Here is a 23,952-nt window from a genome sequence, read left to right on the forward strand (position 1 = left end):
CCGGTTGCTGCCTACACGGCCAGCCGCGGCGTCGCGGTTACTAAGGAGTAAGGAAGGTAGTGGCAAGTGCCACCGTGGAGCAGCTCCGAGATTTCCGCGAGCCTCGCAGGCGCGCGTCCCGCCTGACCAGGTCGTCGCCTCCGCGGACCCCTCGAAGGCGGAAGCGACGGCGGAGGCAGGTGCGGCTGGAAACTTCATTTGCGTAACTTAGTCTTCCCGCCCCAGATGTGGAGTCTCCAAAGGAGCGAGGGTAGAGCTATCCTTCATCCTTTCCTACCTGTTAGGGCACTTAACCGATTATTCTCTCAAGCGACTGTCATTTTAGCTGTAAGCAATGTTGCATGTAGAATTCACATTTCGGAGTGATAAATGTTTGCCAAGCCAGAACCACCCTGTCAGATGAAGAAACTAAGGAACTTACCCAAGACCAGATAGTATGTATCAAAACCCAGTTTGAAGCCAGGTTTTTTTTTGTTGTTGTTGTTGTTGTGTTTTGTTATATAAGAGCTTTTACAATTTTAGGATATAGTCATATTCTAGATTTTAATCAATTATCAATTTGTTTTTCCACAAAGGTTTTCCACAAATATTTATTGAGCACCAATATTACCTGGCGTTGTACTAAAGGATATAAAGGGAACAAAATACACCTGGTTGAGCCAGCTTGGTGACACACACCTGTAATTCCAGTGACTCAGGAGGATCACGAGTAAAGGCCATCCTCAACAACTTAGGGGGACCCTCAGCAACTTGGCAAGAGCACATCTCAAAAAAAAATAAAACAAAAAAGAATTGGAGATGTAGCTCAGTGGTAAAAGGTCCCTGGATTTAATCCACAATACAAAAGGAAGGAAGGGAGGAAGGGATAAAATCAATTACTACTCTATAGAGACCTAGAGTTATCACACAGTAGTATTACATTATAGTCTACTCTGTTACATTTAATTGTGCCTTTTTTTTAATCCCTGTGTCCCTGTCTAAGTATCCAAATGGAACAAATTCTTAATGAATTGTTTAATATGGAGCATGCCCTGTTCTAGTCAGTCAGGATACATCTCTGAATAAAATGGACAAAAACCTGTCTTGAAAAAGTTAACATTCATATGAAAATAATGACCATTAAATAATATCAGATTAGATTTCTTCACCTCTGTTGGGAGAGGAAGGCCACTTGGATGGATTCTCCTGTAGCTCTTTGTTGTTGCTGTTCATCTTTTGTAATTTCTCATTTTTTCACATTTATTTCAGTGCAATATAATTGTACATAACAGTGGGATTTGTTTTTACATATTCGTGCATGCATACAATATGAATAATTTGGCCAATATAATTCCCCACTATTTCCCCTTTCCCTCCCCCCATTTCCTTTAGTCTAGTGATCTCCCTTAAATTTTCATGAGGTCCCTCCCCACATTTCTTTTCCCTTTTTCTTTCTAACTTCCACATATGATGTCATTTCTCATTTTTAAATATCCAACTCTAATGTTACTTGCTCTGTGAAATCTTTCCTGACCTTTGTTTTTCCTTTTTTACGTATAGAATGAAGTGCTCCTATAGCATTTTGTTTGTGGCTCAGTTAAGTACAGTTAACACTCATTTAGACTCCCTTGTAGGCCAAATCTTGTATGAAGTTCTGGGAATAAAGATAAGTAGGACCCAGGCCAGGTTTTAGAAGGACTCAGCCTGAGGTTGGGGGAGAGGAACAGTCAAGGAAGCAGGCTGTTATAATACAGTGTGGCAGAATCCCATCCTATGGGTCCCACCCTATTCTTCCTTAAGAAGTGGGCCTGAGACGGTACACTGGCAAACATTTGTCACTCTGAAAGTGTGAATTCTACATGCAATATTGCTTACAGCTAAGATTACAGTGTGGCAGAGTCCCATCCTATGGGTGCCATCCTGTTCTTCCTTAAGAAGTGGGCCTGAAGTGGTAGCACAGAGAAGGGTCAACCTGAGACCTAGGAGGTACACGAAAGTTGTCTATGAGCTGGACAAAAAAATAAGCACAGAAGTGTGATGTCCCAAAGAAATGAAACAAGAACATATGTGCAGAAGCAGATGAGAACATTCCTGCCTCTTTGTATGTGTGCACATATACCTGCACAAGGAAGAGAAAGAGAATATATATTTATGTTTTGAAGACAGGAGGTACTACAGTCAGATTAGCATGAGTTTCAAGTTTGAGATAGAGACTGGAGGTAACTGACTTTAACCAGACAGGCAGCCTCAAGTCAGAAACTTTTTGGTTTTCTACCATAAAGTTCACACGTCCCTTAGTATTACTTTCTAGCAAATCTCACCTGGGAGTTATGTCCCCTCTTGGCCCATTAATTATAGATCCACACCTTCTCACCTAATAGTCCTTATAGGAAATTGGAATTTTTATTAGTTATGTCTGGGTCTATATGCTTGAGTTTGATTTTCCTTTGCATTATATGCATAATAGTATCTTTTCCCAGACCAAATCTTATCTTTCAACTTTGACTTCACTATTTTTTTTTAATTCAAGAGAAAACTGGGACTTTATTCAAGGACCTAACAGCAGAGTACAGTGAAAGTGCTGTTACTGAAATGTTCATTCACTTAACACCTATTTTATTGAGTGCCTACTATGAAACAACCATTGTGCTGGCTACTGGGAACACATTAGCAACAAAAGCAGTTAGTCCCTGCCCTTGAGGGAGACTTCAGTATTTTTATCTTATAGAAATTTATTTCATTTAAATGATCATGTAAATGATCCCTTCCTTTCCTTTGTGCTTTTTATATCTTATTTAAACAATCCAGCCATACTTCATTGTCATTAAAAACTATCTTTCTATTCCTCTTCCCATCTGTGCCTCTGTCTCTGTCTATATCTATATCCAGCTATTTATTGGATCTTTTATCTTATGGTTTTTCCCTTAGGCCCTTGCAAGACAAATTTTGGACCAGAAGGCTCACAGTAGGATATAATTTATAACAAAGTTCAAAAATTCTGAATGACAGGGCTGGGATGTGGCTCAAGTGGTAGCATGCTCTCCTGGCATGCGTGCAGCCCGGATTCGATCCTCAGCATCACATACAAACGAAGATGTTATGTCTGACAAAAACTAAAAAATAAATATTAAAATTCTCTCTCTCTCTCTCTCCCTCCCTCCCTCCCTCCCTCTCTCTTTCTCTCTCTCTAAAAAAAATTCTGAATGACAGACTAAGAGGAATTATAATATCTATTTTACAGGTAAAGAAACAGGTCAAGAAGCACAAAAAAAAAGAAGTCAAAGGGCTATTCCCAAAGTCAAAGATCAAGTAAGTACTGTGTAGACCTGAAGCCAGGTTCAATATTCTATAAGTTACTGGAAACTTCTCTAGCAGTCATTATCTTTAACATTTCTTGGCCAGTGATTTACTCATTCATTCTTTTCATTTATCTTTCTAGCAGATAGGTGTAGTTGGTCACTAGAGAGATTTCCTGAAAGACAGATTGAATCTGAATCTATTCCTATCCGTCCACCTACCCATTAATCTTCCCAACATATTTTTTGTGAGTTCTAGGTTCTGCCAGGTACCAGAGTGACATAGGTGAATAAGTAATTAAAGGCCCCATAAACAAGTGGGAAATTGATGAGGGGAGTAAACAATTACAATAAAGTAATAAGTACCATATATACTAGTAGAAGTATGGGATATCATAAGAACACATGAGAAGGGGCTGGGGATGTGGCTCAAGCGGTAGCGCGCAAGCCTGGCATGTGTGCGGCCTGGATTCGATCCTCAGCACCAATACAAACAAAGATGTTGTGTCTGCCGAAAACTAAAAAATAAAAATATTAAAATTCTCTCTCTCTCTCTCTCTCTCTCTCTCTCTCTCTCTCTCTCTCTCTCTCTCCCCTCCCCCTCTCCCCCACCCCTTCTCTCTCTTAAAAAAAAAAAAAACACACACGAGAAGAGCCTCCAACCCTTTGCAAGGGAGGTTAGGGATTAGAAATTTTATAGTGCCCCATAGTAAACCAAAGGAAATACCAACCTTTATTCATTTCTTCCATAGGTAGTTATGGAATATGTTATGTGCCAGATGCTGTATTAGGGATAGATTATTGAATACCATATATATGTTGTCCTTTCCATTAAGGAGCTTAGAGTCTAATTAGAGAGATCAGTTATGCATACACCTATGAGTCCCATCCTATTCTTCATTTGGTTCACACATGTCTATTGGGTACTTTTTATAAACTAGGTTCCAAGGGTGAAGAGAGACCATTGGACATGTTTGGACATGTTTCCAAACTTGGTTTGTAGTCCTTGAAGGACCCCCTTGTGAATTTTATTAATCTTATGATATATAAATCTCCCAGTCTATGAAATGTGAACAATAAGTAAACTGAAGAAATAACTCCAGAGCTTAGCAAAAGCACAATTATTTCCCCCTAGAAATGTCAGTGAAAGCTTTATGGAAAGGATGACAACTGAACTGGGTATAGAAATATGCTTTTTCCATGCATGTTATTCATTATTTCATTTAATTCTTACTACAATTCTCTGAGACACAGAATTTTTATTCTCATCTGAGATACAAAGAGGTAAAATGATTTTCCCAATGCATTGAACTTAGTCTTGGAAACTAAGATTCCATCTTAAGCTTCCTACTGCACCAGTTAACTTTTCATATCAGTCACTTCCAGGAAACTTTTTCTCAGGACACCTTGATCCCACTTTTCCACCCTGCTCCTGCCTTGTACTGAACTAATAATCCCAAATCCTCCATTTCATGATCCTACATTTTTCATATGGCCTCCTTTACCCCAGCCAGGAACTTGCAGATTTCTAAATCTTTGCTATCTCAAATTGTCTGAAGATGTCCCACAGCAGATTTGGGAATGGCTAGAACCCTCTAAAGAGAAAACTGTAAGAGCTCAAAGTTTAAGAAACTTAGGTTTTTGAAGGTGGCACTGGTACTGAATGTTAAAAGAAAGGATCAGCCAAGTGGATAAGAAGGAAAAGGATTTTAAGGCTGAACAAACATCAAGAACAAAAACTGTGAAGACCAAATGTGAATGGTGTGCTTTGGATATTGAAAATGACCACATAGGGGCTGGGGTTGTGGCTCAGGCGGTAGAGCGCTCACCTAGCACATGCAAGGCCCTGGGTTCGATCCTTAGCACCACATAAAAATAAATAAATAAAGATATTGTGTCCAACTAAAAAATAAATATGTAAAAAAAAAGAAAAAGAAAATGACCTCATAAGCCCGAATTGGGCAGGACTGACAGGAACTGAAAAAGTTAGGACTCTGGACACCAGGGACCTTCAAGACTAGGCTCAGAAGGGGGTGTAACTCCATAGTAGAGTACTTGCCTAGCTGCATGAGACCCTGAGCTTAATCTCCAGTATTGGGGGGGGGCAGGGGGAAGGCTCAGGGATCTGCCCTTCTACCCAGTGGGCACCCAGTCAGAAGACAATGCAGTAGTCTAGTTGGATAAGCTGAATGTGGAGATGGAGAAGAGTAGAACATGTCAACAGCATAGGAGTCAAAACAGTCACAGCTCAATGATCAGTTAAATGTATGGGATAAAAAAGCCAGGCGCTAGGTCTAGGATGATATCCAGGCTGCCCTGGATAGTGCCCAAGTGTGCATTTACAGACAAAAGGAAATGTTTGTTACTAAATTTGAAAAGCCAAGTAATGGGAGTTTTTTTTTTTTTAATAAGACATTGTTTGATTCCCACACTATGAAGACAAAAAACCTTCAATTAGAAAAAACAAAGTGAGTTGAATCTCATTCCCAGATATGTTTGGTTTGGCTGCATGTTGTTTCAAATGGCAGATTAGTTGTGGACACTCAAATAATCAAGTGATATCACATAAAAGGCAGATGTCTCTGGAAAAAATGGGAAGATCTGGTAACATTGACTTACATTTTTGCATGGTGACAATTGGTGCCAGCTGAACAGTAGCTTCTTCTAGGCATGTGCACACTCACTCCCACTTCCCCACTTTCCCTCCCTTCTCCCACATCCAGCTTTCATCATTTTTCTTGTGGCCTGGCTAACTCCTCTAAATGTAGGGTTTTGTGAGATCTGATATTAGATTGTTGAGGGGAAGGAGAAAGGGAAGGGAAGGGAAAAGGGAATGAGATTGATCAAGTTATGTCATGTGCATGTACAAACATGGTATAATTAACCTCACTATAATGTATAATTATAACACACCAATAAAATAAACTCACAGTCTGTAGCAAAGTTAAATTTTTTCTTAACAAATTTGTTGACTTCAGAATCCTTAAATGACAAATGATAAATATAATTATGTTTGGGGGTATTTACTTCTTTGAAGAATTATTTTTGTATCCAACTCTTTAAAGAGAAGAATATTTAATGAAGAAAAGCTTGAGTCAGGCCCTAGAGTCAGAACCATAGTCTCTTCTCAACTTCTGTGCATGTACATGTGGGCACATGCATACATAGCAGATAGGAAGTGAAAAGTTATTTCCTTTGTGCCCTTTTTATTCTTGAGGTGTAAGGAAATAGGGCAAATGGGGTATTTGAAATCTATTCCCCATCACACTGTCCCTGAGGGAGCCTCGCCTCCCTCCCTTCCACCAGTGGAGGTACCCCTCCCCTTCCTCCTTTTCCTTCAGGGATGGCTCCATAGGCCTGCCCATCTTTCCCCTATACTCTGAATATTTCCTCCCTTACCACTTCTTCTTCTCAGTCTATAGATGTAGACTCTTAATAACCATCATAATAAAAAATTATCAATATGTGCTAGCTACGTGCAAGTTACTATTCTAAGTCCTTTTACAAGCATTTTCTCATTTAATCATCAAAATAGCCTTATGAAGTCGGTTTACTTATTGTTTACATTTCAAAGGCATAGAAGAGTTAAGTGACATGCCCAAGGCCACACAGCTAGTTAAGTGGTGTAGCTAGATTCGAACCTGTGTAGTGTGATGCCAGAGTCCATGCTCTGTAGTGGTGCTGGCCAGGACAAGGGTGGAGGCAAGTGCTGATATTGCGTTTATCCCCTCTGAGAGAAAGCAAGTGCCTCCTTAAAGGTTCCCAAGGCACCTCGCTCACTTCCCCTGTCTTGCCCTGCTGTCTACCCATCTCTTGACTTTGCCTTCCTTCCCAGCTGAATCTCTTCTCTCTCTCTCAGAGTCAACCTTCTTGGAAAACTTACACTCACTTTGTGCACTTCTTCACCTTCTACTTACTCTTCCATACATAGTGAAAGTCAGACTTTAATTCTATCCTTCCCTGGAAACTGACCTCCTACATCCTCACGGCCTCACCTTACCCAGCTTCTTAGCTCTTCACTTCCTTTCATTTATCTGACTGCTCCCTGCCCACCTTCTACCTCTAGGTCCTTCTACTTCTCTAAAATTTTTTTCAGAATCCTCCAGGGACTGCTCCTCATTAGTGCTCATACTTCCAGTTGGTCTTATTCCTCTTTTTCCTTTCCCTCTCTTCCTTCCTTTTTTTTCTTTTTCTTTTTCTTTCTTTAGTTCTTCAGTTGTCTACATGGACCCTCCTCAGCTCACCCCGGAGTTGCCATAATCCTCTCCTACCTGCAGTCACAGTTGCCAGTCACTTTACTACTATTTTTGTCAGGCCTTTTTTTCTAAAAGCACAGCTTGAGTCATGGCTCTATTCATCTCAGAAATCATTCATGGCTCTCAGTCACTTACAGGATAAAGCCTGAGCTCCTAGCCTGACATAAATGCCTGTCAGGAGCAGGCACAATCCTTTCTGTCCAGCCTTACTGTCCAAGACTCCCAAACACACATCCTTGCCCTTCCTGATATTGGTTGTTTCTTTACTGCACACCACCATGCTGTCCATCATATGGCTCTTTCTGTTTGGAATATTTATCTTTCTATCAGTAAACTCAATTCATTCCTCAAATCCTATGTATTTGTTTCAAATCCCATGAACATATCATCTGTTATTATAATATAAGCCCCCTTTTCTCTCAACTCTGTTGAAACATAGATAAGTTCTAGTGATGACTTAAAATGTGTTAGGCACCTTTCTTACTTGACCCTCTCATATCTCTATTAAGGTAGGATTATCACCCTTGTTTTACAGGTGAGGAAACTGAGGTGCAGAAGGATAAGAGTAACTTTCTCAGGCATAATAAGGTTAAGACAGAGCTGGGAGTCAAACTAGGTCTGTCTGAGCCTAAAGGCAATGCTCTTTCTACTATCTGTGTTAGGACTGATTTGAGCTGGGAACCCAGGGCCTTGTCTCCCTCTTCATCTAAATGGCCAGGCCATTTCTAAAGCAGGGCAGTGGGCCTCCTGGGCCTCAGAGGGAAGACGTGGTGGTGGGCTCATAAGCTACATTGGGGTGAGAGAGCTCTGCTGCCCCTTCTTGCTCTTCTGACTCCTCACTGTCCTTGCCCGCCCTCAGGGAGATGGCCTCCTCTGGAGTCTACAAGCTGGATGAAGGGAAGCCTTACGTCAGCAACTGCTTTCCAGCCAAAAGTCTACTTCGGATACCGGAAGAAGGTCAGGTGACTCTCAAATTGGTACCTTTTCCTCACATCTGCTCCTGCTTCACACTGCTCCTCATATCATGTCCTCCTTTCCGGCCTTTTTACTCCCTCCTGCCCCTCCCCGCCAGCCTATACCCTCTCATCCATCTTTTTTAAAAATATTTTTTAGTTGTCAATGAACTTTCTTTTATTTGTTTTTATGTGGTGCTGAGGATCTAATCAAGTGCCTCACACATGCTAGGCAAGTGCTCTACCACTGATCCCCAGTCCCAGCCCCTCCTATCCCATATTTCCCAGTGAGACTTCTACAGTGTGCATTTAACTACAGTGCTCACTTTTGTTCAGTGGCTCTCTTGCCTGACTCCTTTAGCAGGTATTCTGTCATTCCCAGCATAACCTGCCCTTACTGTCTTCTATGACCCCATTCCCATACCCTATTCCACAGTGCTATTTTCATGTGGCTTTTTTATTTTTCCTGAATGTTCTAGCCTTCATTCCAATTAGCCAAACTCTTTCCATCCATGAAGCACCACCCTTCTCCTACTTTTTCCAATAAGTTATCTGACTATCCCGGCCTTCATTCTTTCTTGTGTGTATCTTTCTGCCTTTGTCTCTTATTGATGATATTCTACCCAGTTTCTAAATAAAGTGGCTTAAGCTTGACTTCTGCTGAATAGAGTTTCAAATGTTTATGTAGTTAAAAGCGCCCCATGGAGCAGGAACTCTTCCTAACAGTGAGCAGAAACCTGTAGATGGACCATGGTCATATAAATGAATTATATTTGTTGCTTTGAAAGGGTAGGACAAGAGAGAAGTACATCTTGTAGTCATTATAAGTAGAAAGTAGTTCCCTCTTATCTGTGGGGGATATGTTCCAAGACCTCAGTAGATACCTGAAACTGTGGAAAGCCCAAACCCTAGTTTGGTTTATAAAAATTAGATATAATATGAGATTAACATATATATTGTTATAATGGTCATACAGAACAATTTTAACAATATAGTATACTAAAAGTTGTTTAAAACTTGTGAATTATTTATTTCTGGAATTTTCTATATAATATTTTCAGAGTGCTATTGATCGCCAGTAACTAAAACCACAGAAACCTTAGACAAGGGGAAACAACTTACATAGAATGTTGGAAGAACTTTCTTCTCCATTCTTTTCTCCCTACTTCTCTTGAATATTTTATTTTTCACATAGGAACCTTCCCTGGCCCCCGCTTCCAATGGAGCTTATCAGTATAAATTCATGGTTGGTCTCTCTCTCTCTCTCTCTCTCTCTCTCTCTCTCTCTCTCTCTCTCACACACACACACACACACACACACACACACACACAGTCACTACAGATGGAGAGATACAGAAATAAATATAGGCATATATCTGTGTGTGTTGTATAGATATGTTTGTCCACTGAGAGCAACAACACCTCAGTAGTGAAGAACATAACTATTGCTTAGATCATGGTTTCTAAATATTGTCTGTGCTGAAAGGAACAAGGGATCCTCAGTGAAAACGATGTTTGCAGGGCTGGGGCAGGAAAAAATACAAGTTGAGCCTGGAACAGCTTGTGATGCCAGAAAATAAAGAAGTACTCAGAAAAATGACAGGAGCAGGTTGAAAGGACACAGGAACCAAACAAGAGAGCTTATGGCCAAAGCTGGAACAATCTGGGCAATGAAATAAATAACGGTAGGAGTGTATTGTAAACCATAGGATAAATAAATATTCATGAGTCCATACTGATGCAAATAAGTATTTGAATAAGTAAATGGGGAGAAGGAAAAGCCCTTCCTTACAGTATAATCCAATTAATAAATGTAGAATAAATAAAATAGAAAATCACTATTCAAACATCATAGTAATTTTTTGTAGGTAACAACCATGGATGTTGTCTCAGAGTTCTCAGAGAATCAGGACTAGTGGGGGGGGGGGGAGAGATATGGAGAACCTCTGAGGAAGAGCTAATGCTATAGTTTTGAGTTAAGATTTCTTTTTCTTCTAGGAAAACTTGAAGGAGAAACCTCAGCTTTTGCTCATAGGGTCTTTCAATGGATTGAGTGATAGCCACCTCCACTATCAAGTACAGTCTCTTACTAAATACCAAGTGATTGTAGAAATTAGTTACACCTACAAAATATCATCACAGCAATACCTAGATTGGTGTTTGACTGAATAACTGTATATTATACCCTAGTGAAGCTGACATATAACTATCGCAAATGATAAAGTAAGTTTGATGAGAAACAGGACATTTGAATAACCTTAATGTATATTAGTTAATTTTGAAGGGAAAGATAGTAACTTCTCAGTAGAGAGACCAGGCAGAGACCACTTTAACTGATCAAAATTAACATCACCAGAAATAGGGTTCAGTGACCTTATGAACTCTCTGAAATGATGCTCTGAGAAAGGCACAACTTTGCTTCTGTGGTAGCTTTGCCAAGTGCAAAGCTTTAATCTAATCTTGGGGGAAGAAAAACATCAAACAAGTACAAACTGAGAGACATTTTACAAAAATATTTGACAAGTACTCTTCATAAGTGTCAAGATTACACAGGAAAAAGAAAGACTGGGGAATTGTCATGAATTAGACAGAGTAAGGAGCCATGACAGCCAAATGCAATGTGAGATCCTGGATTGGACCTTGGAGCTGATGAAGGACATTAGTGAGAAAACTGGCAAAAGTCAAAGAAAGGCTCAGATTAGTAACAATACTGTACCAATATTAATTACTTGGTGTTTAGTCATCTTTTACATTGCTATGACCAAAATACCCAACTAGAAAAACTTATAGGAGGAAAAATTTATTTTCATTCATGGTATCAAAGGTTGACAGATGACTGACTCTAATGTTGTGGGTTCAGAGTAAGATAGAACATAATGGAGAAAGGGCATGGCAAAGAAGGCTGCCCCTCTCATGACAGCCAGGAAGCAGGGGAAGGGCTGGGGGTAGAAGTGGTCACAGGGAAGATTCCTTCTTCCAGGCCATACCCCACCTGCCTGCAATTACCACACAGTCCACTCATTTCACCTCTGAATATTCCTGCAGAAACACAGGAGCTTTGGGGGGACACCTCATTTCAAAACCATAACATTCTGCCCCTGCCCCCCCAATCTCAGTCTATCTCAAAATGCAAATGCATTTAGACCCCAAGAGTCCCACAGGAATTAACAGTGTCAGCATTGCCCAAAGCCCAAGTCCAAAGTCTCCTCTGAAACTCAATGTAGATAAGTTCTTTGCCAAATGTAATACAAATGGCCTCAAGTCCAATTCCCAAGAGAATCCTCATTTCCCTCTGAAACTCCATGAGCAGAGTCTGTATTCCTGTTGGCATTTTAGTCTTCTGTACAACCATAGGGATTGCCCATTAAGCTCTGTCTACAATGTGCTGAGGCTTTTCCAGCCTGCATTTCCAAACTTTTCCAATTCATCCCACAAACCATTTCCAAAGGCTTTTGTACCACATGGTCATGTTAGTCTCAGCATTAACCCTGCTTCTCAGAATCAATTTCTGTTTGAGTCAGCTCTTTTATTGCTGTGACCAATATACCTGACAAGAATAACAGTAGAGGAAACGTTTATTTTGGCTCATGGTGTCAGAGGCCTCAGTCAGTAGGTTGCTGATTCCATTGGTCTGGATCCAAGAGGAAGCAGAACATCGTGAAAAAAGAGCAGCAGTGGAGCAAAGCTTCTCAGCTCACAGGCAGAGTCAGGAAGCAGAGAGGGTGGGGAAGGAGCCACAGGGAAGATGCCCCGAGTAACCTACCTCTTTCAACCACACCCTGCCTGTCTATAGTTACCACCAGTCCATTCAAACTGGGTGGACTGATTAGGTTATAGTTCACATAGTCCAGCCATTTTACCTCTGAATGTTCCTTCAGAAACACACAAGCTTTCGGGGGACATCTCATATCAAAATCTTAGCACTTGGTTTCATTATCTGTGTTATGAAAACATTAGGGATGTAAACATTAGGGAAACTGGGTAAAGCCTGCAAGGGAACACTGTATTATTTTTGAGACTTTTCTGGAAGTCTAAGATTATCTCAAAATGAAAAATTACAGAGGAACAAACAAATCAAAAAAGCCTCTCTCTGGATCCCCTTTCTGCTAGAAGCCACCCCATTACAACCTTTTACCAGGCTTAGGGGACTTTTCATGACTCTGCTGACCTCTCCAGCCTCATTTCTTTTTCCTCATGTTGATCTCCTGACACACTTCAGGCCTTACCTTTTGGCCACATTGAGAATTTTGGCACCAACTTAAACGTCTCCAGGAGTCAAGGATATGAGGATAGGGTAAGGGAGAATCAAAGTCCATACCCAGGACTTTAGGGGCAGCTTGTGAAACTGGTTACTTGGACTGCCAGGCCCAGAGTGACTCACATAAGAAGCAGGATTGGCACCAGTGATCAGATTGGGGAGGGAGCCCCTGAGGCAAGGTAGGGGCTGCTTCAGAAAAGAGCTGGTGTTAGAGGCACCACACTGTTTTCCATAGCTATGCTGTTCTGATCTTTCGTACCTCTAGTTATTTCTTATTCTTTTCGCTCTGCCTAGACCGCCTGTTTTTTTTTTTTTAATCTCCATTAGTGAACTACTTTTAATTTACTAGATTCTGCGTATGTTCTGGGCTTCCAGAGAATATATTATTGAGTTTTGGGGGGTCAGGGCTTCTGTTTTATTTATTCATATAAATCCAGCTTCCAAAATAATGTAGATGCCCAGAAAAGGTATAAATAGATTATTGTATTGTATTGCTATGTCTCAAGAGTTCATTAAGACACTCATTCAGCAACAGTCACAACATGATAAGCTCTATGCAGGCCTCAGGAATACTGAGATGAAGGAATCCGATTAAATCTCTGCTGTTACAGAGCTTCCACTCTAGGAGGAGAGATGGATACTAATAAGCAATAAATAAAACAATCACAAATTGCAATGAAGGCCGTCACTATATAAACTGCTAATATAAGAGAAAGCAGGTTTCTGGTAGGTGGACTTACCAGTAAACTTCATACTCTTCTTTTTGCATACATAAATTTTCCACTTCTTTTGATAATGAACATTTACTGTCATTTTCCTATTTTGAGTTCCTTACACAGTCTTTCATGATGGTCTGGGAAGATGGACACCATTAAGGTCACACATTGGTTTTACCTAAGAGATGACAATGGGGGAGTAACTGGGACCTGTTTTCCTAAGAGGGGATTGGGAAGACTTTACAGAACAAGAAATACTTGATCTTGGGTCTCAAAGAAACAGTAGAGTTTGGATATAAAACACATTACGTAAAGAGTTGGGCAGTTTATTCTACCTCTTTTAGTCTAAGCCCTTTCATCTTTGAAATAAGGGCAGTAATATGTCCCTCACTGGGCTTGTGTGCCAGTTAAATGAGATAAATATGTAAACACCCCTACTCAGCAGTGGTGCAGAGTCTGGTGCATATTATGTAATCAAGAGCTAATTTTTATTTTAGTGTTACAGATAACTAACTTGTAATTGCACTCACAGCTTTGGAGGAGTGTACCCCTTCTCACTGAACTGATCTTCCCAACAGGACTAGGACATTGGTTAGTGACTCGGAAAGGTAACCTCAAGAAGAAGCCCAAGGGAATGGTTGAGGCACCCACTGAAGGTCAGGAATGCCCAAAGAAGGTTTCTTTTGATGGTGTGGGGAAGAAAAGGATTCAGCAGGAAAGTCAAGGGGACGTTCCTGGACATCTCCTGGATCGTGCTTTTCTGGTGAGAGCAAACACATCCTGGAGTGGCTGGCAGCATCAGCTGAGGAAGAGGGTGGAGTTGGGGGCAAGGAGTTGCTCTGCTCTGGTACAGCTACCCACAGCCTATTCCAAATTATGAGAGTAGTGTTGGCAAATACAGCCTGAATGATGGAGGGACCCAAAACTTCTTTAGATGGGAAGCCTTCTTTATGTTCACCCCATGAGATAGACACAGTATTGTCATCCCTATTATTGTTGTCATTGGGCAGATGAGAAAACTAAGGCCCCAAGAGGTAAATTGCTATTGCTGAGATACTATGGCCCATAAGTAGCTGGGCCAAGATTAGAAATCTGGCCTATAAACTCTAAAATAAAATCTCTTGTTTGAGTTGGAGAGACAAAGGAGTAAGTTGTTCACAGGGAAGGAGTCCACTGAGAATCCCATTCCACACCTAATAGGTAGAAAGATTCCTGTTCTGTTCTGACATGCAGTGATTTCATCAGGACCAAGTGGGATTGGGAGGGCCTCCTTTCCCAGCCATTGTCTTTGGCTTTCATGTCTTGCTGAAAGCTAAGAGTTGACTAGGTATTACTTGAAGCCTGGGCCAGGCTTTATGAAGACAGCAGGGAGGCTGTATGGGAGATGGAGCAGGTAATTTCACATCTGCTTTCTGCAATGCCTCAGTGGAGTTACAAAGAAAGACACATTTTGTATGTCAATATTAATGGCCAGTCCAACACTCAAGGCTCCCTGAGAAGAACTCTCTGGCAGCAACTTTGTTCCTAGATTCTACTTACGGTTCCCAAGAGATAGGTGTCTGCATAGATCAGAGGTTGAAAGAGATTTTGTTGGTTTTGTCTTTCCTCAGTTGGGTAATACCAGCTCTTTGCAGAATGTATGGAATTTGTTTCATTATTTCCATTTCTCATTGAGAATGAGGAAGACTGAAACAGCAGTACTGAGGAGGGACAAACACTTTCCATAGTGGTCTTTCCCCTCCTCATATCCAAATACAGTTGGCCCTGCATGTCAATAGTTTCCACATCCACAGATTCAAAACATAAAAACAAAAAACAAAAGAAAAATGTTGTCTGTATAGAACATATGCAGATTTTTTCCTTATCATTATTCCCTAAAAAGTACAGTATAAACTATTCATCTATCATTTACATTGTACTAGATATTATAAGTAATCTAAAGATGTTTCAAGTATGCAGGAGGATGTGCATACATTATGTATGAATATTGTACCATTTTATATAAGGGACTTTAGCATCCATATGTTTTGGTTTCCAAGGGAGGTCCTGGAACCAATATGTAGCAGATACTGAGGGACGACTATACATATACATTTCCACATTTAATCAGTATAGCTTGCTACCTGAGTTGCCACTTTGGGTGGCAGAAGCAACATCAATGCTTTTTAAAGTAATGAGGTATCCACACTACCTATTGGATAGTTTCACTTGAGTTTTTCACTGGCAATTCATATTGAACTACCACACAATTGTCCTACTCCAAGTCCAGGAAATTGCTTTTTCCATTATTTACTATACTATCTCTATTTTGGCACTACTGTCTACTCAAGTTACCAAGCCAATAACCTAGGGTTTCACTTTATCCTGGCCTCTCCTTCCTATCCAAGTCCTGGCAGTTAATAAGGAGTTATCAGTCTGTGTTTTCATCTCTGCTGTCATTATCCTTAACTTGGTCACCATCATCTATTATTAGGATAATCCAGTAACTTCCTGACTAGTTTCAACCAATTGTGATGCTTTTTTTCCATATAAAAACAAGCCAGAGACATTGTTTAGTGTAGATTAATTTACGGGTTTCATAACATCTTCCAAGAATCATGTTCCTTCCATCTTTCTGCTCTGCCAATCTCAGGACATTGATATGTCCTTTGGGCTAATTGACTTCATGGTCCCAAGATGGCTGCAGCAATTCCAGTCATTACATATAGAGGATAATATTCAGAGTATAGAAGGGATGGTCATTGCTTTATGTATATTTTTAGAATTATTTTTCTGGTTACCCACCCCTACACTTAGCAGCCAGTATCTCATTGGCCAGACCTATATCACAGTCATCCCATGAGACCTCTGTGATTGGCTTAGACAGATTAAAACTTATCCCTTGCAGCTGGGGCTTAAGAACATATCCACTTGGAGAAATGTGAATAACATTGGTGTTTGTAATAAGGAAGGTATAGAAAAGTGATTACTGGGAAGGTAACAGTGCCTGCAGCAGTGATGTTTCCTGTTCTTTCATCCTTTCAATGTGTATCAGACTTTTTTCCTTTTCAATGTGTATCAGACTTACCAATTTTTATAAAACTACCATAAGTCCCTGCCAAAAAAAATCTCTGACAGCTTTCTATTGGTTATTGAATAAAACCCACACTCCTTCACAGAGCCAACATGGACCCACATGATCTAAGGACTGCCTCTCTAACTCTGTTGTGGTTTTCATCCTCTCAAAAGCACCTCACTTTCTCTTGCTAATCCCTACCACCCACTCTCATGGGACCAACTCCTATTTAGCTTTTAAGTCTCAGCTGAATTTTACTTTCTTAAGTAAGTATTTCCTCATTTTCAGGCTGAAGTTAGGACCTCCTGTTACTGTCTCCCATAGGATCCTGAATTTTTCCTTTAAAATATTTATCACATTGATAAATGCTTGCTTGCTACTTTGCTTCCCAAGAGATTGTAAGCCCCATGAAGTCATGACATGTTCCTGCTTTTTCTCCATTGTCTTCCCAATACTTAGTTCAGAGACTGAGTATAACAAAGAGGTATCATAATTAACAGAACAAAGGATTGAGGTTCCATTAAACACATATAGAAGTTCCAAAGCTGGGACCTACTTCTAACTCTAATTATGTAGTGTGATGTGGTAGGCAACAGAGCATAGTGTTTAAAGATTACAGATTTGGATTCAAATCATAGATCTATCAATTAGTAGCTGTAGGATCTTAGGCAAGACACTTTACATCTCTTAACCTCATTTAAAAAGGAAGATAATGCTACCTATGTCAAAGGATTAGAAGAAAGTTTGTTAATATATTTAGCATAGGATATGGCCCAAAGTAGTGCTAAGTAAATATTTGGTGAATGAATAGATAAATAAAGAATTTTTATAGTAGAGCACTCGCCTAGCATGTGTGTGGCATTGGGTTTTATATTCAGCACCACATAAAAATAAATAAAGTCATTGTGTCCATCTACAACTTAAGACAAATATTTTTAAAAATAATGAATGAATGAACAAACTAACAAGCAAATTATGACAGACTATGGGATTTTCCCAAATAAGACAACACGGAACAAAAATAGCTTAATTAATTACATTTTATTGTGGCCTCAAGAGCTGACTCTCTGTCCTGTGTCCCAGCTGAAGCACCACCATGTGAGGAAACCATCAGACCTGTGCAGCATCAACGTGAGTGGATTGAAGTTATCCCAGGTGAGGCCAGCAGCAAAGATGTTGGGTGAGCCAGATCTGAAGTGGCACTTGCTATTCTAGTTTTATTTGTTATGCCTCCGAAGTCCCTGGGGGCTGAAAATATGGTCATGTGGAAGGAGGGCAGAAAAGGCCAGCAAAGACTCAATGAATGAAAATAGTACTCAGAAACAAACTTTTTTTTTGGGTGGGGGGTAATGAGGATTGAACTTAGGGGCACTCGACCATTGAGCCATATCCCCAGCCCTATTTTGTATTTTATTTAGAGATAGGGTCTCACTGAGTTGCTTAGCACCTTACTATTACTGAGGCTGGCTTTGAACTCTCGATCCACCTGTCTCAGCATCCTAAGCCCCTGGGATCACAGGTGTGCACCATGCATGGCACCCATCCAGAAACAAATTTTTTGTTTGCTATCAATTCAGTATTGTCATTGTCTCATTTGATATGAATTAAAGGAACTTACCTTATGAATCTGGTTTTTGAGTTTGCCCTGTAGAATTTTGATCCAGTGCAATTCCTTGTATAACACTGAGTTTCCAACCCAAGAGCCTGCAATCTGATAGGAGTATGTCATTAGAGAAAACAATTATTAGAGAAACAGTTATTGTAATAATGAAAAATTAGAAATACATTAAATGTGCATCCATTGGGAAAGGATAGCTTTTAACATACTCAAATAATGGAACACTATCAAGGAATTTAGATGGATGGACTAGGGCTACATGTATCAACACAAATAATGTCAAAAAAGCCACCTGTAGGGCTGGTAATGTGGCTCAAGCGGTAGCGTGCTCGCCTGGCATGTGTATGGCCTGGGTTCGATCCTCAGCACCACATACAAATAAAGATGTTGTGTCCGCCGAAAACTAAAAATAAATATTAAAAAATTCTCTCTCTCTCTCTCTCTCTCTCTCTCTCTGTCTCTCTCTTTAAAAAGAGCCACATGTATCAATACAAGTCAATCTCAAAAACATATCAGTGAGTGAAAAGGCAGGTTGCAGAACAGATATCTACCATATGATTTACTTAATAGAAAGTTTTAAAGCATGAAAACAGTAATCCCAGCGGCCTAGGAGGCTGAGGCAAGAGGATCGTGAGTTCAAAGCCAGCCTCAGCAACAGCAAAACACTAAGCAACTCAGTGAGACCCTGTCTCTAAAATAGGGATAGGAATGTGGATCAGTAGTCAAGTGCCCCTGTGTTCAATCCCTGGTACCAAAAAAAAAAAAAAAGCATGAAAACAGTACTATATATGGTTGCTGAATCTACCCCCATATTTGGGTATTTATACATAATACAACAGGAATGGGAATGATGATCATCAATTCAAAATTGCAATTATGGGATTGGGGAGGGAAACTTGGAGGGAGGTTATGATGGTGATAGTCACCCTCTGTAATGTTTTCTATCTTTAAAGAAATTTCAAGCAAAAAATTCATGTTTATTAAAACTGGATAAGGTTTACATAGGTCTTTGGAGCATCTGTCACTATGGTTTTCTTACATTTGAAATATTTCAGAATAGAAAAAGCATAGCAGAAAAGCCCTCACAGCCCTTAACACATAGCTGCTCTGTGCTAAGGGTGGCTCTTGTCCCTTTAGGTCTTTGTTCATTCTGACAGCAGCTTTGAAGCTTCAACAATGTTCTCTTTAGGGAACTAATGTTGTGTTTTTCCTGAAATGTCTTCCTACAGGTGAAGGAAAAGGACTTCAAGCACTTTACTTCTGTGATTTATATCAATGCCTCAGAAAACCTGCTCCCTCTAGGTGAGCTCTTTCTTCTTGAAAACTGTCTCCTACCTCCTGGCTAGCACAGTCAGTCACTTGTGTTAAGATTTGTGTCCATCCATCCATGATTGGCCACTTGTCTGTTTTGTGGAATGCAACATTCTGGGTGCGGGGAGAGCACACAGACCTCGAGGGCAGCCCCATATCGGTGCATTTTTCTGTGAGCTGCTGCCTCTCTCTCTGTAAATGGGGATAATTCCCTTCTTCCTCCCTTTGCAGGCTACCTTGCAGACTGAGATGAGATAGATGTTTCAGCCTGTAAGTGCTCCTAGAGGAACTGAAAGCCTTCTTAGTTATTTAGCAAATCCACAGTGACCCCTGCTGGTGAGTGCTTGGCCTTTAGAAGGGAGCGAGTTTCTATTCCAATGAACTTGTCTGGTGGGAGACATGGGCTTAAATATAGCCAGAGCAGGATACATATAAGCAATGATAGAGGGAATCAGGAAATGCTACACAAGCATATAAGTGGGACTTAACCCAGGCTGGAGAGTTAGGAGGAACTTCTGAGAAGAGGAAGAATGAATTAGGGCTATATGAATTAATACAAATGAACCTGAACTAAGACAAACAGAAGGGGAAAAAAAGGAAAGGAAAAAAGAAAGGGCAATAAGAGTGACTTAGGAATTTGAAGACTTAAGAAGGTGGCATGGACTCTATCCTCAAGAGCCTTGAGTGATTCGGACTTAATCTAGCAGGTGAAAGACAGTCTTGGTAGACTTTTAAATAGAGAAGCTCTTGGTGGCTGTCAGCAGGATGGACTACAAGAATAGAATATGAAGGCCAGGAAACCTGAGAGATGAGACCTGAGCCAGGGTATGGCAAGAGGAGTGAAGGGAATTGAAAGAGAAAGACTCAGGAGGAAGCAGAAATTATAGGACTTGACAGGCAGTGGGAGTGTGAGAGGAAGGAGGGATCAAGGGGATACTCATTGAGATAGCATACTTGGGGGAGGCAGATTAGGAGGACATAGAATGAGTCAGTTTTGTTGCATTGAGTTTGAAGGGTATTTTAACAAAACACCTAATGAGATCCCTGCCCTTGAGGAGACAGTGTGGTCTCTTGACTTACAAAGTGTGGGCTTAAAGTAAAAAGACCAACAGGCATGTGATTATCAGCAAGGCTGATAATCAAAACAACTCCAAGATGCTATTTTCTGCCCATCATATACTGGCAAAAATGAAAAGGACTCACAACCTATGTTGGTATGGAAATGGATATTTGTATATTCAACTGGTAGAAATATAGTACATTGTCATTACATTCTGGAGGTAGTTTTCCAGTGTCACTCAAAATTATAAGTAGGCATTGCTTTAATGGAATAGTTCAGTTCCAGGAATTTATTCAATAGAATCACTCTTGTGCAAGGAAGTTCATTGAAATACCCATAGAGCAGTCATTTATTAGGCCTTACTGAACCTTTTGACTCACAAGCCTATTGTAGGCCACCCTGGACACTAAGCTCACTTTGAAGGCTCAAAATAATACTACACAGTTGTGTAGTTCTGTGTTGTGGAATCCTTGTAGCCATCCATGAAGCTGTCCCCATGGCCATCCATGAGTCATTCTCTAAGGCCTGCCCCAGGTGTCACTTCAGGCGTGAGACAATGAGACTTATTGGGTGGATGCAGGGGTCATCCTGGCTTAGAAACCTCATTACCCCTGGGTGCAGTGGCACACACCTATAATTCCACCTACCCAGGAGGCTGAGGCAGGAGGATCCAAAGTTTGAAGCCAGCCTGGGAAACTTCATGAGATCTTGTCTTGGAATAAAAAATTAATAAATAAAAAGGGCTGGAGATGTACCTCAGTGGGAGAGCACCCCTGGATGTAACTCCAGTAGAGGAGAGAAAGAGGGAGAGGGAGAAAGGGAGGGAGTGGGAGAGAGACAGAGAGAAAACTAGCTAGCTTATTGCCTACAGGAGTCAAAATATTCCTTTTGATACTCCATAGGCATAGCTAGACCCCCCCCCCAAAGGATATGTTACAGAAGTCACCACATACAGGGAAGCATCTTCTTCTGGTATTTATAGTTTATTCATAGTCTCTCCTGCTTCAGATGCAATATACCAATCTGGAGGCATTTTTACCAAAGCATTATTGCCTAGTAACACAGTTACCATAGCATTTGTTTCACGTTACCAGAGAAACGGGCAGAAAATTAACCCAAGGTCCAGTTCTCATGCAGAGGGAGAAAAGCTCAATTACCTTTTAACCACATAGCCTAAAGCCTATCAATAGGGGAATTACAGAAAATAATTAAAGCATTAGATAGATCTATATATTTTAATGTGGAATAATGTTCACATCGTACTATTAAGGGGAAAAAAACATCAGAATACAATGTGTATGGTATGATTCCATTTTTGTAAAAAGAAGTGTGTGTATTTTTTTGGTAGTTGTAGATGAACAGAATGTCTTTATTTTATTTGTTTATATTTATGTGCTGATAAGGATCAAACCCAGTACCTCACACATGCTAGGCAAGTGCTCTACCACTGAGCTACAATCCCAGCTTAAGAAGTGTATGTATTTTAATATATGCATGAGAAAAAGTGTGTGTATTATACATGAAAAAGTGGTGTATTATACATGAAACTTTTAATCATTATCTCTGGGTATTGGGATTAAAGGGAACTTTTGTTTTTCTGTGATGTTTGACTACTTTGGGTAGACATGTTTAACTTCTGTAATCAAATAATAGAGATGGGCTCAGTGGTAGAGCACTTGATTGGCATGCACAAGGTCCTGGGTTTGATCCTCAGCACTATAAAAATAGGTAAATAAAAAAATTTTAAATGGATAGACTTAGATTCAATTCTTGTTTTTTCCATTTACCACCAATTCCATTTCTAGAAAATTATTTATCTTGTCTGAGTCTCCATTTCCTCAGCCATAGAATGGAAGTAATAATCCCTGTTTTTGAGGGTTATTAGAGATTTAGAGGTTATATACATAAAGCACCTTCCACAGTGCTTGATCTGATCCAGGGGGAACCCAGTGAATGGTTATTACTAATACATTTCTCCTAAGTCCTTTACAAGCTGCAGATTCTCTCTTTCTTTTCTCCCATGTAGAGGCATTTCACTCATTTCCAGCCTTAAAGGAACTGGAGCTCGCATTTAATGGCATCAAGAGAGTCTACGTGAAATATGGAGACTTTAAGTTATTAGAAGTAAGTTGGAGGTAGGGAGATTTTGGTGTCCACCTATTTCCCTGTAAGGTATGAATATGGGGTTCTCTACTAGTTACAGCTTTGCGAAGAGACTCTCTGGGCTTTTACATCCAGACCTTTGCTTCATGGCTGGCTTCCAGAGATGATGGTGGTGATGGTGGGGCTATAGGTGTGGTGGTGATGATAATGGTAGTGGTGATAGCAGTGAGGAAGATGGATGATACCTATGGCCATTAGTGTGTGGTCCTAGAAAATAAATGCTAAGGGTCGTTCATGTTCAAGAGAGTCTGTGCAGTAAAGTGAATTTAAACCGAGTATCATAGGAGGAGGAGTTTGAGGGGAGATCTGGATCCAGCAAGAATTGACGAGCCATAGAGGTTAAAAGCTAGGTGCAACATATTGGACCAGCTAAAATGGTGATATTATGGACTGATGTCAAAGACCCATCCTGGGCTGAGTGAGCTGGATCATAGTGGCCTGGGGTAGACCAGTCTGTAGGCCTGGTTCATAGGCCCAGAGATAAGGATGAAACAAAATAGGACTCCTGTGAGTTCTGCAGCAGACTCTAGATATATGCACATCTGCAACTATTCTCTAAACCCCACATCAAAAATATAGAAAATTTTGTTTCTACTCTTGTTTTTTTTCCTAAATTAAATTCCCATAGTAAGACATTTTTCATGCATGTCATCATACTTCAAGTTAATTGCTTTTCAACTTTCACAGAGTCACGAGGGCCACTTTTCATGAAGGAATTCAATTTTTGTAACTACCTGTTGGTCACCGCACATAGAAAATTAAGAGCAGGGCTGGGGATGTGGCTCAAGTGGTAGCGCGCTCGACTGGCATGCTGCGTGCAGCCCGGGTTCGATCCTCAGCACCACATACCAACAAAGATGTTGTGTCCCCCGAGAACTAAAAAATAAATATTAAAAATTCTCTCTCTCTCTCTCTCTCTCTCTCTCTCTCTCTCTCTCTCTCTCTCTCTCCCCCCCCCTCTCACTCTCTCTTTAAAAAAAAAGAAAAGAAAAGAAAATTAAGAGCAAGTGCCAGGATTAGGGCTGGGCACCTGGCCAGGCTCATTCTCACTCACTGAATGGCCTCTTCCCCACATGCTGACCTCATGATAAAGCATTGCCAGTTCACACCTTGGAAACTGCCTGCATGTCATGATCTTAGTGTTCACCTAGGAATTGGTAATTTCAATGATTTAACCTGAAATCATCAAGGGTCAATTATATACAAAAATCTCACTTACCTTGGTCTTATCAGAGAGAAGGACCTTCCACCTTCCACAAGACTGACTTTTTTCAGTTGATGGCCTTT

General features: G+C 40.4%; 1 protein-coding gene across 1 annotated transcript in view; it reads left to right on the forward strand.

The window, feature by feature from the left end:
* The first annotated feature begins 45 nt into the window (after positions 1–45).
* The window catches only part of XRRA1 (X-ray radiation resistance associated 1), a 70,492-nt gene continuing 46,585 nt past the window's right edge, over positions 46–23,952 (forward strand). Inside the window, exons 1-7 of the mRNA XM_081282466.1 lie at positions 46–179; positions 3,221–3,288; positions 8,391–8,488; positions 14,037–14,221; positions 17,597–17,668; positions 19,361–19,433; positions 22,529–22,626. Coding sequence (XP_081138592.1) covers positions 8,395–8,488; positions 14,037–14,221; positions 17,597–17,668; positions 19,361–19,433; positions 22,529–22,626 — 522 coding nt within the window. The 5' untranslated portion in view covers positions 46–179; positions 3,221–3,288; positions 8,391–8,394. The remainder of the gene's footprint in view (positions 180–3,220; positions 3,289–8,390; positions 8,489–14,036; positions 14,222–17,596; positions 17,669–19,360; positions 19,434–22,528; positions 22,627–23,952) is intronic.

The sequence above is a fragment of the Spermophilus citellus genome (assembly GCF_964194105.1).
Source record: "Spermophilus citellus genome assembly, chromosome: 2".
Taxonomy (NCBI): Eukaryota; Metazoa; Chordata; class Mammalia; order Rodentia; family Sciuridae; genus Spermophilus; species Spermophilus citellus.